The sequence below is a fragment of the Podarcis muralis genome, chromosome 4 (genome assembly GCF_964188315.1).
Source record: "Podarcis muralis chromosome 4, rPodMur119.hap1.1, whole genome shotgun sequence".
Lineage (NCBI taxonomy): Eukaryota > Metazoa > Chordata > Lepidosauria > Squamata > Lacertidae > Podarcis > Podarcis muralis.
In genome coordinates this window covers 45,438,111-45,450,926 of record NC_135658.1, presented here as the reverse complement: position 1 = coordinate 45,450,926, position 12,816 = coordinate 45,438,111, and the positions used below count along the sequence as shown (strand labels likewise).

The window sequence follows — 12,816 nt, the reverse complement described above, 5'->3', positions numbered from 1 at the left end:
ATGGATCCAAACTACAAGAAAGAAGATTCCACCTAAACATTAGGAAGAACTTCCTGACAGTAAGAGCTGTTCGACAGTGGAATTTGCTGCCAAGGAGTGTGGTAGAGTCTCCTTCTTTGGAGGTCTTTAAGCAGAGGCTTGACAACCATATGTCAGGAGTGCTCTGATGGTGTTTCCTGCTTGGCAGGGGGTTGGACTCGATGGCCCTTGTGGTCTATTCCAACTCTATGATTCTATGATTCTAAGTCCAGTTTGAAAACAAAGAACCTCAAGCGGGGAGGCTAGGGACCCATGGGCAGTAAGCACCTGACCAGCAGACAGAGCAGCCTCTTTGATCACCTGTTCACAGTCTTCCCTGCCATGGTGATATATATTGATTAATAAATTTGCATCACATATAAATTGTCTAGGCCCTCTCTTTTGGTAGAATACCTACCCTACAAGCAGCAGAGTGATGGGCTGATTGCACTTACTTATTTGATGAAATGTCATAAGAGGAACAGACTGTTCAGAAGTGTTTCTGAGGCTCGCAGACAAAAGCACACAGGTTGGTGTCTGCATTTTCAGTGGTACACGTGCTTGCGGTGAACACAAAATGAACACAAAATGAACACAAAAGACTGTCTAGGGTGTTGCTTCACCCTCTTAAAAAGAAACAGCCCTGATTTTGGGGGAGAGTGTGGTACAGGAATACCTGTATACATAAATAAATAATTTTTACTCTCTAGTAAGAGTTTATAGCAGCGGGGACGCGGGTGGCGCTGTGGGTAAAAGCCTCAGCGCCTAGGGCTTGCCGATCGAAAGGTCGGCGGTTCGAATCCCCGCAGCGGGGTGCGCTCCCGTTGCTCGGTCCCAGCGCCTGCCAACCTAGCAGTTCGAAAGCACCCCCAGGTGCAAGTAGATAAATAGGGACCGCTTACTAGCGGTAAGGTAAACGGCGTTTCCGTGTGCGGCTCTGGCTCGCCAGAGCAGCGATGTCACGCTGGCCACGTGACCCGGAAGTGTCTCCGGACAGCGCTGGCCCCCGGCCTCTTGAGTGAGATGGGCGCACAACCCCAGAGTCTGGCAAGACTGGCCCGTACGGGCAGGGGTACCTTTACCTTTACCTTTAAGAGTTTATAGCAGCCTTAATCCACACTGTGGTGTAATGAATAAAGTATGGATATGAATGAAAAGTCCTACACCAAAGATACATGCACATTGTTTATGTGCACAGAACTGAAGAGAAAGGGGAGAATTAGTCGGACTAGCATTTTTTTCTTATAGCTTTTCAGAATAAAATGTTAAATACAATTTTAATTATTGCAATGTTGCTTATATCCACTTTATAGTTGGATGAATGCCTTTACACTCATGCCTATGTCTGGCATTAAATCTATTTGTTAATCCGTTCATGTTCTGCAGCTTCTTTTTTTTCTGTTACAAAAGTAGTGAACTAACATATATGCATTTTTCATTCTTTTAAACCTAAAACCTGCAAATACTTTTTAAAAATACATAATTATTCTTCAGCATTCATGTCCCTGAGACTGAATCCAAATGATGATAATTTTGAAAACAAGAATGAAGCAAAGCAGTGAAGAGAAAAACTAATAGAATTGTTAAAATTCACAACCTGCACTAGTGGACATGGCTTAAATATTCATACATGCTTCCATATGACCTTCAGTTGTAAACAAAGAATATTAAGCATTGTTATTTATCTTCTGGTAATGAATATATATTAGTCTGGAATCTAATGAATAAGTAGAACAACTTTTTCATTAAATATTTATTAAAGTAATATTTTCTAGGCTTACCAATTACAGAGGGCATCATATTAGAACAGCTCACTTTGAGAATTCCTGGAAGTTCAAGCCATGAATGTGCTAAACAATTAAGGAAGGTCTTAGATCAATATACCCTATTGACTCAATATAAATAACAGCAACGAAAGTAAACATAGGGCTATAATAAAGCAACATTTGTGATGGAATAAATAACCAGTCGACGTACTAATTTGGAAGAGTTATTGTCACTTTCTTTTTCTTTGTGTGATTATATTAGTCATTTTCCTAAAGATATGCAATGCATGCAGTGGGCTTGATTCAGATACCTGGAAAGCAATAAATATATTATCTTAAGAGCAACAGCTCTGAGTGTAGCCCACCAGAATGTTCTCATATATGATCCCCACCGAAACAAATTGGAAAGGTGCAAGAGCACAAAGGTTACAGCTTTTTAACTGGGCTTATGCAGGAAGTAGGGCTATAGCTACAATGAACAGTAGGGTTGCTTATAAAGATATATATTAGGGGTGAGCTGAAGCATCGCCTACAAATTATTTCAGCATGAGAAATGCACATTTGGTGGTTTGGGTGGTGCAAACATGCCTTTGGAGCATCCACTCCCATGAAAAGAAAAATCCTGTGTCTGTTCATAACCACAGTGTCATGTTTCCCCCCCTATAACTTTTGTGCCACCATTTTATCCTTTTCCTCACTGTAAGATCTTGGCTAATCAGGTAGGAAGTGAGATTTCATATTACTTTATAGATAGTACAGCGGCATGAAGATAGGGGAAGTGCTATCCTTCCCTAGTGATGAGGAAGCATAATCCATTTTCCAAGGGTAAGCACCATGGCTCAAAGGTAGAGCATCTAATTTGCATGCAGAAGGTCCTAGGTCCATTCCCCAGCATCTCCAGGTTGGGCTAGCAGAGATCCTTATCTGGAACCTTGACTGAGCAACTGTTGGACTGTGTCAAGACACTACTGAGCTACACGTTCCTCCACTGTCCTGTAAAGGAAAGCAATTAAACTGCCACAGTGTAACTCACGAAGAGAGGGGACACTTTGTATTTGGGCATTGCACTGAGGTTGTTCTGCACAATGTTCAGTGCCAGAAGAGAAAGAAAATGTTTTCCAGTTTCTAAAATGTTCTTTCCCCCTTTACATGTATGAACTTCATTCTTGTTCACATAACTCCACCATCAGTGCTTTTTTTCTGGGGGTACGCAGGGGGTATGCATACCCCTAGACATTTTGTGAATCTAATGGGAGAAGAAACTAAAATTTTAAATAAATTAGTTTCTTCTCTAGCACGGTGAATCTCATTTCCTGTCACAGTGTTTCCTGAGTTGCAGATGGAATGAGAGTACCCCTAAACATTTTTTTAAGAAAAAAAGCACTGCCCACCAAGTATCACCAACAGATGGATCATTTCACAGGAACTGTAGTGTTATGTGGCTAATGTGGCCCAGCCCTAGTATTTTCCTCCCAGATAGGTCATTGACAATATGAAAGTGAATGCTATTCAGCCAGCACACAGGCATGCAAATGAAGGCAAATCTATCTGTTCTTAATGAGAGAGGGGGGGGCATTGAAGTTGTGAGACAACATTCACAGAGTGCATCTAGAGGAGTGCGAGGAGGCAGCGCGATCCCGGTGGGGTGCCATGATGGCTGCCCCCCCGCCCCCGCTGGGCGCCATGCCCCCGTCTGCTCTCTGCCCCCCCGGTGCCAGAGCATGAAGCTCCGCCACTGCCCTCAACACCTGGGAATGGTGTTGCATTATGCTCACTTCAAGGGGAAGGTATTAGATCTCTGCCTCATCGATTGGATTTTCACGATACTGGTCAGACAGAACTAGAATTGCCTCACTAATTTCAGCTGAGACATTTTTGTTGGCCCTGAAAGATATTGGCCCTGAAAAGTGGCATGGGATAGAATAATTTCAGTGATGGGGGCGCTGAATAATAATTAATGCTACATGGTGGTTGAGAGATATGGGTGTTCTTTTTTTAAGCACACTCTGAGGACGCTTTACAGAGACTCGTCAACCATTTTGCCCAAGCCTGGGTGGAGTTTGGCCTCACCATCAGCCTAATGAAGACCAACATTTTATATCGCCAGCTGAAGAAGGATGTGAGAAATTGATAGGTCTCTTAGCAGTGATTGGCAAAATTGAGCTTCCTGCTCAGATGCAGTGTACCTCTGAATATTATCTGCTGGGTATAACCAGGCAAGGGTTGTTGCCTTCATGCTCTGCTTATGGCCTTCTGAGTCTGTTAGAATAATTATATTGATGAGATTGACTCTCCTTGTGCCCTTCTGAAATCTTTAGAAATTGAAAGAGAAGTTTAAAGGATTTCAATAAGGTTAACTTGGGAAATTTGATTTCTGTAAATTCCAATGTGGCCTGTTCTGCATCTCCCAGACATGTAAGGACTGCAAAGCGTGTTCTCCCTGAATGAGAGCACGTGTTGCGGTTGGGAATGCAAGCCACCTTGAGTGAATGGCAATTTGGCTAACCGGGACCTCAATGGTTAATTTGGTTACTGGGGAGTTTTGGATGTTGCGAATTTGGAAGGAGGGGACAGAGGCCATAAATATAGGACGCCCAACGTGGGTCGTCCTCTTGGCCTTTTTGCACCGGATCAAGGAGCAGTTGCATCAGGAGACGGTTGTATTTAGGCCTTGAAAAATTTTAAAAAATCAATTTCTTGACCTTGAGCCCTCTCCCCCCCCCTCTCCGTCCCTTTCCCCTGTATTCTTTCTTGTTCCCCGTCTTTTCTTTCCTTTTCCTCACCATCCCATCTGCCTTTTATTCTTAATTTGATTGCATTTTAGGGGAGAGCTAGGCTGAGGGTGGGGATCCCCCCCCCAGCCCTGGGGAGGCTTGCCTCCCCGGTCGGCCTGTTGGCCCGGTTCCGCTCAGACCGGAGGCCCGGCGTTGGCTTTAAGCGGGAGGAATCGCACCCCCCCCTCTGCCTAGGCCACGGGCGCGCCCCGTATCTTTAAAATAATAATAATAATAAATAAATTGGCTGCCGGCTCCGCAGCCGGCAAGCGCCATCGGGCTCCCTTCCCCCAACCCGGGTCGCGGCGAGCAGGCTTACCTGGGATCGAAGGGCGGTGAGCGCTTTAGCCGGGTTGCAGCTCCGGTTGAGGGCCGTTGCGGCGGCTCCCGCATCCCGGTGCAGCCAGGAGTAATCCGTTGCTTGGTGGGGGAGCGGTGGGGCGCTTGCCTGTTCTTTGGCTTCCCAAGCCTTTTTTGAGCGGTTGCGCTGCCCGCCTGTCCGGCGGCAGTGCATAGAGGCCTGCTCGGGCCCTGGGCCTTCCGCGCCGCGGCCTGAGTCTTGGAAATTTTTCCTGCGTAATTAGACCCGCCATTTTGCGGCGCGCGGCGTGGTTGGGGGGGCAGCCTGCTTAGTTACATCGCTGTCTGCTGGCCCTCTAGTGGCCGTTCCCTGTTATTGCGTATTGGCTGCGCATTAGCTCCCCCAGTGGCTCGGTGCGTTACTGCACCTCCTTTTCTTGTCTAGGCGGCCCAGCTCTGACCCCTGCTGGCTGAGTAAGGTACTGCACCCTCCTTATATTGTTTTACTTACTGGCAGTGCTAACTAATTTGTAGTTGCTTGGTCTGAGGCTTTACTCCCTTTGAGTTGGGGCCAACTGCTGCCCCTCCCCCGCGGCTGGCCTTAGGTTGCGCGGGGTGCTAGATAATTTTTTATTTTATTATTATTATTAATAATAATATTATTTTATTTTATTTTTATTTTTATTTTTAATTTTATTTTTATTTTTATTTTTATTTTTATTTTTTAATTTTAATTTTTTTTTTATTTTTTATTTTTTTTTTTTAAATTTTAAATTTTATTCATTATTATTATTTTTAAATTTTAATAGCAGTGACATATCTTAGATAGGTAGATAGATAGTCAGATAGATAGATAGATAGATAGATAAATAGATAGATACGTGCCTGTGCACCTTTGGGTTGGCTTTTAATTAGGTGACAATTATTTAGATCATTTAATTGCGGCATTAACAAGATTGTTTTGGTGGTTATTTATTCCTTTCCCCAAAAGTGCTGATTGGCTACAGAGGACTTAGTGCTTTGGTAGTTGGCTAGCAGCTGTGTCTTACCAAGAGAGGATAGCCGTTTGACTATCGCTTTATTTAGTTATTAATTCCGCTTTGCTTTACTCCCAAATAGCAGGCATGGCTCCCAAGAAGGTCTCTGCTCGCCCGGGCCCTGCCACAACCTCAAAAAGGCCTATTAGAGGCCCATCCCAGGCGCTCCGCTCGCCCACTTCAGTTCAACCAACAGGGCGGGTGCAATCCTTGGTGGCAAGTATGGCCGGTGATCCGGCGGCCCTATCACGCTTTGCAGCTGAAATGGATGGTTTTCTGCAGCATTGTTCCGCCCAACCATCTACGTCCCGAAGGCCGCCTCCTGCGGCAAGGGCGTCTCCTTCAGGGTCACCATCATCTAGCGAAGATGGGAGGGATGGCTCATCATTGGGGAGTTTGATGGCAAACCCCCAGTTAACCCAATCCCCTGACTCACGTGCAGTCCGGGGTCGTTCACGGAGGTCAGGCCGTTCCACCAGGAGGGCCTCAGCAAAAAGTGGCCCTTTAGCTGTTTCCACTCGCCGGCGTACGCCTGCTCAACCTTCTGCTGAGACGGCCTCAGGTTCTGGTCTCTCACGTGTGGTCTCTTTGCAGTCTGTTTCAGCCCCATCCCAGGAAAATCCTGAATCCGAGTCTTCCATTGAGGACAGCCTTCCAGTCCCTGCCAGGAAGTCTTCGGGAAGGAAGCGTCGTCACAGGAGGTCATCCCGGAGGCGCGCTAAACGGAGGAGGGACGAATCGTCGTCTTCTTACTCGGGTACGTCCTCTTCTAGTTCTGATGATGAGGGCAATCACATGGAACTTTATTGGGGTTTTGGCGAATTGGCTTCGGGGCTCCCGAAGTGGGCTTGGGAACGAAGGGCCAACACTCACAGGGCAAAATACGGGGCAGTCCAGGAGTGTAGGGATGGTGTGTTGGTTCCTGACGTTAAAGTCTCAACCAATTCTGCCAGGGACATCATACCAGGCTCGCATTTGTCAACAAAGCTGCGGTCCAGGATTTTAAATGGTCGCTACGTAGACATGTTTAAATTGATTCCTCCTTCGGAAGATCAGGAGAAGGGAAGTTCTTCCTCCAGGAAACGCCCTGGGATTGCCACCGCAGACAGGACTTTCGAACGTTGGCTCGATTGTTTCCAGGTCTTTGCTGGTGTAGTTATGGCAGCTTACCCGCGGAGATCCGTGCATTTGATGGTTTATCTAACCACGGTGCGCTCCGCATTCAGTAAGGCTGGAGAAAAAGCTGCGATAAAATATGACGAAAATTTCAGGCGCCGTGCTGCCAAGATCCCTTCGGCACGCTGGGATCGAAAAGATCTTGATGTGTGGACCACTTACGTGGCCCCGCTAATTGATAAAAAGGTGCAGGATCAGCAGAAATCCAAGTTTTCAGCTTTTAGACCTGGCCGTCGTCTGCTCTGCTGGGATTTTAATAAGGGCTCCTGTCAGCGACCAACGTGCAGATTTGCTCACGTGTGCGAGAAGTGCAATGGGTCGCATCCGGCTACCTCTTGTTTCGGTGGTCGGCGGCCCTTTCGTGGGGGAAGAGGGGGTTCTCAGCAACCCCCTAAGTCAGCCCCACTCCCCTCAACCTCAGGAACAGGCAAATAGAGTTTTGACCGCCTTGGCTCATACTCCTGTACGCCTGCCGGCCCTTCAAGTTTGGTTGCAGTCTTATCCCAATAAGGAGGCTGCGCGTTTTTTAAGTGATGGTTTTTCTTTGGGCTTTCGGATTCCAGTAGCCATGTCTCCCGTGGCACGGAATCCTTCTAATCAGAAATCAGTTCGTGAGCTACCTGAAATTGCCAGAAAAAAGATTGCAAAGGAGGTGGCTAAGCATCGTATGGCTGGCCCTTTTAGTGTCCCTCCTTTTCGTAATTTGCATGTATCCCCATTGGGTATCGTGCCAAAGAAAGCCCCGGGTGAATTTCGTTTGATTCATAATTTATCGCATCCTAGGGGTACTTCAGTCAACGATGTTATTCCTCCGGAGCTTTGCTCTGTAAAGTATGCCTCGCTTGATCACGCAATCAAAATGATTCGGAAATTCGGCCAGGCTGCTTTATTGGCAAAATGCGATATTGAATCGGCTTTTCGTTTACTGCCAATTCATCCGGAGGATTTTTGGCTCCTGGGTTTCCAGTTTGAGGGCAAATATTACTTTGACAAAGCCATGCCTATGGGCTGTTCAATAGCGTGTGCTGCCTTTGAATCTTTCAGCACCTTTTTGGAGTGGGCCCTCAAACAGAAAACCGGACTGGGCGGAGTCACTCATTATCTGGATGATTTTTTATTGGCCTCTGCTTGCGACACCGGCAATTGCTCGGTGCTGCCGCAGGCCTTTGATGACCTTACGCAGGAATTGGGGGTTCCGCTCGCAGCAGAGAAGACTGAGGGTCCTTCAACCCGGCTTACATATTTGGGTATCCTGCTGGATACGGTGTCCCAGACTTCCAGCTTGCCAAAGGATAAGCTGGTTGCTTTGAAGAAAGTTATAGAGGAATTGCTCCCGTTGAGGAAGGTGTCGCTATTGCAGCTCCAGTCGCTTTTGGGTCACCTAAATTTCGCGTGCAGGGTGGTGGCCCCTGGGCGCCCTTTCTGTTCACGTCTGGCTCGACTCACCGTGGGGCTGAAGGCACCACATCATCGGGTTAGGCTCTCCAGTGGGGTGAAGGCCGATCTTAGCATTTGGCTGGAATTCCTAAGGGAATTCAATGGAGTGTCATTATGGCAAGACACGTTGAACTTACATAATGACTTCCAAGTGCAATCAGATGCTGCAGGTTCCCTGGGTTTTGGGTTGTATTGGAAAGGCAGATGGTGCGCCATGCGTTGGCCGCCTGCTTGGCAGGGTGAAGCGATTACACGGGACCTAACTTTTCTTGAGTTTTTCCCCATTGCAGTGGCAGTGCACTTGTGGGTCGATGAGTTCAGGGACCGTCGTGTTTGCTTCTGGACCGATAATCAGGCGGTGGTGAGCGTGCTGGCCAAACTGTCTTCACGCTCTCCCAGGGTGTCAGCCCTCTTGCGGGCCTTTGTCTTACATTGTTTACGTTATAATATAGTGTTCTCTGCACGTTTCATACCAGGGGTGTCTAACGAAATTGCTGATGCTCTGTCCCGTTTTCAGATGGAGCGGTTCAGACTTCTGGTTCCAGAGGCTCGAAAACTTCCGGAATATTTCCCGGATCATCTCTGGAACCTTGGCAGCAATTAGTTTTTCAGGGAGTAGCGGCATCTATTTCCCCTTCTACCCTCAGGTCATACACTAAAGCCTGGACTGATTTTCTGGCCTTTACACATCAGTCAGCTAAGGTTGAATTGAGGGTCTCACCCTCTTCTTCTCAGGTGCTGGAATATTTGGCGCACCTGTTCCGGTTGGGACGTGCAGCAAAAACTATTAGGATCCAGGCAGCGGCGATAGCCTTTTTCTGTAAAGCATATTTTGACAAGGATCCTTGCGCGAAGTTTGTCGTGCGTAAGGCCCTGGAAGGATGGGGTAGGCTTTGTCCTCCCCAGCCAGCAACCCGGCGCCCAATTTCATTCGATTTGCTGTGCAGGATGCGCAAAGCCTTGCGGCTGGTATGCTGGTCCGGGTATGAGGCTCGCCTGTTTTCGGCGGCATTTTCCATAGCTTTCTTTGGAGCTTTAAGGGTGGGTGAGCTCCTCTTGGAGGCTCATGGGGACGGTCGCTCCAGGGGTCTGTTGCTCCAGGATGCGCAGTTATCCCCGTCGGAGTTGAGGCTCACTATTAGGAGCTCAAAAACGGATCAGAGAGGTAGGGGGGCCCTTCTTCGTCTCCCTGCCACGGGGGAGGCGGGCCCTTGTCCGGTAAAAGATGTCAGAAGGTACCTGGCCGTTCGTTCCCCTGGGGATGGTCCTCTTTTGCGGCATGAAAATGGGTTGCCCCTTTCTAGACACCAGTTCGCTATGGTAATGCGAAAAGCGATTAAGGCTGGTGGGGATTCAGCTGATGGTTTCGCCCCCCATTCCTTCAGGATCGGGGCGGCCACGACAGCAGCGCACTGGGGCCTCTCTGCCAGCAGAATAAAGGAATTGGGTCGATGGAAATCAGACGCGTTCAGGGGCTATGTGCGGTAACAATTCCTATTCTTACATCTTTTACTTGTTTACCCAGGTTTGGCGGCCGTTCGCATCTGGCTGGTGGGGCACAGCATCGTGCATTGGGCTGGTGTCGGAGCCAGGGAGTCCGGTTTGGGTCCAGGTCTCGGCCTTCCGCCACACGTGCGCATATCGTGGCTATCCAGACGTGGAATGCGCTGGCCGGAGTTCCTGCCGCTGATCCGGAGGCAGTTACTTTTGGAAGGGCCGCCCACGGCTATCGTGGTACAGCTGGGAGAGAACGACCTGGTTTCCACGGACTGTTTGTCGTTACGTGCCGCAATAGTGGGTGATCTCGAGGTGCTGCGGTCATTGGTGCCGTCAGCAAAGATATTTTGGTCAAAGCTCCTGCAACGACGTATATGGAAAGGTAGTCGCTGCCCAATTGCCACTGACAGGTCCAGGAAACGTGTCAATTCTGCTGTGGCCAAAAAGGTTTTGGAACTGGGCGGTGATGTTATTTCCCATCCTGGGATTCAGTTTCAGGCTGAATCATTCTACAGGGAGGATGGCGTGCACCTTTCTGCCTTGGGAAATGAGGCTTGGCTAGGTGCGGTGGTGGCTAAGCTGAAGTCTTGGCTGGGGCTGTGAGTGGTTTGGCGGTGAGCTTGGGGCTCCATGGCGGTTAGGCATTGGTTAAAATGGTTGGAGGAGGGGTAAGTGCCTACCCCTCCAATGGTGTGCGAAAAAGGGAATTCCGTTAAAGGAATCCAGGGGCTTGCCATTCTTTTCGTCCTTGTCCCCGGAGTCGGACCTGGGCCGTGCAAGCCCCACCGGAACATGAGGGTGAGAAGTGATGGACTGGTACCCAGCTTCATCTTCTCCCCAATACTTGTTTCCCACGCTGGCTTCCGCTGGAATCCGGAAGTGCCAGCTCTGTCCCTGGGCATGGACAGATAGTCATAACCAATGCCTAAGCAACCACTCACATTTTTGTATTTGAATAAAGTTGTGGCCAAAATTTATGCCAATAACCTTAAACAAAAATTATGTGTGATGTGTGACTTTTTTGGAAGGGGGGTGGCTTGGGGGACTCAACACGCAAAGCGTGTTCTCCCTGAATGAGAGCACGTGTTGCGGTTGGGAATGCAAGCCACCTTGAGTGAATGGCAATTTGGCTAACCGGGACCTCAATGGTTAATTTGGTTACTGGGGAGTTTTGGATGTTGCGAATTTGGAAGGAGGGGACAGAGGCCATAAATATAGGACGCCCAACGTGGGTCGTCCTCTTGGCCTTTTTGCACCGGATCACCCGCCCACCCTCCCTTTTATTAAGGGGGGGTTTGTCCTGGATCATTTGACCTTGCTATGCCTGTCATGGGGTCGTCCGCCTTGGTGCGGGGGCCTGGTAGGAATTTTGCCATTTGGCTGATTGGCTGGTGCCATTTGGTTTTTGCCTACTGCGTAGCAAATCGTCACAACTTGTAAGGTTGGCGGTTAGGCATTGGTTAAAATGGTTGGAGGAGGGGTAAGTGCCTACCCCTCCAATGGTGTGCGAAAAAGGGAATTCCGTTAAAGGAATCCAGGGGCTTGCCATTCTTTTCGTCCTTGTCCCCGGAGTCGGACCTGGGCCGTGCAAGCCCCACCGGAACATGAGGGTGAGAAGTGATGGACTGGTACCCAGCTTCATCTTCTCCCCAATACTTGTTTCCCACGCTGGCTTCCGCTGGAATCCGGAAGTGCCAGCTCTGTCCCTGGGCATGGACAGATAGTCATAACCAATGCCTAAGCAACCACTCACATTTTTGTATTTGAATAAAGTTGTGGCCAAAATTTATGCCAATAACCTTAAACAAAAATTATGTGTGATGTGTGACTTTTTTGGAAGGGGGGTGGCTTGGGGGACTCAACACGCAATTAAGATTTCTCCAAGATCTGTGCTATGATCTTTGCCTCAAAAGCATACAAAAATGCAATAAAATGTGTATTTTAGGATAAATTCTATTTAGAAATGCATACACTAGCATAACATACATATGACAATACACATTTTGTAATATTATTCAAATTAAGAGAAATATTTAAATACAAATGTTCATGAGTTGTTGTCTTTTAATCCCCACCCTACCCCCAGGCAGATTAATGCAGAAATGGGATGGAACAAATTTACGAAGGAGCACATGGGAAATTGATACAGATTGGAAACAAATTGATCTCCATTCCAAGATTAACATTATTTCTCAGAAATTATAAGTTCTGGGTAAAAAAAATGCACATTTCTTATTTAAACCTACCTTCTGATTATTACAGACCAAATGCTTTACAACAGGAGAAACATTCCTGTTCATGTGAACACTACCACTGATATCCTGGGTCTTTCTAAAAAGTTTCCAGGATGTATATGCCACCAATGCCAATACTTTGGCAGCTGCTGTGCTAAACTACTTTTTTAGTCAATTTCAGAGAGATAAGTAATGTTTTAAAACAAGGCTTCCGTGAACATTTTCTTCCGTACTATTAAGTTTGACTTTTTGTAAGTGATTGCTTTCAAATAATAGGTTTTCATTGTTGCTTCAGATCTATGACTCACAAGGGGGATTACTGTATAAAAGATAAGTATAATTTGACAGTGCAGTAATTATATTTCAAAAATAACATGCAACATTAAGTCCTTATCATTAGGGATGTGTGTTTCGTGACTGTATGGCATAGCATGCTAGAAATCCCATTTCCATAAGAAATATGCAGGAGCACTATCCAAAATATTCAGCCTTACAAATATTTTTAAAGACCTTTTACTGTAGTATTCTTGCATTATTTCAGGAATCAGAAATGAGGATTTAATGTTACAATTTACAC

The 12,816-nt window shown here is 47.2% G+C and overlaps 1 protein-coding gene and 1 long non-coding RNA gene across 2 annotated transcripts in view; one reads left to right on the top strand and one right to left on the bottom strand.

Annotated features, from left to right (window-relative positions):
* The window catches only part of LOC114595981 (uncharacterized), a 229,053-nt gene that overhangs the window by 80,141 nt on the left and 136,096 nt on the right, over window positions 1-12,816 (bottom strand). The gene's annotated exons all lie outside the window — the stretch shown is intronic.
* Window positions 5,984-8,183, top strand: LOC144327500 (uncharacterized). Its single transcript, XM_077927264.1, has one exon. The coding sequence runs from the start codon at window positions 6,118-6,120 to the stop codon at window positions 7,504-7,506; it is 1,389 nt and encodes a 462-aa protein (XP_077783390.1). The 5' UTR covers window positions 5,984-6,117; the 3' UTR covers window positions 7,507-8,183.

Bases quoted from the DNA above. Each gene is read 5' to 3' on its own strand.
- LOC144327500 (XM_077927264.1), top strand. From the start codon at position 6,118: ATGGCCGGTGATCCGGCGGCCCTATCACGCTTTGCAGCTGAAATGGAT.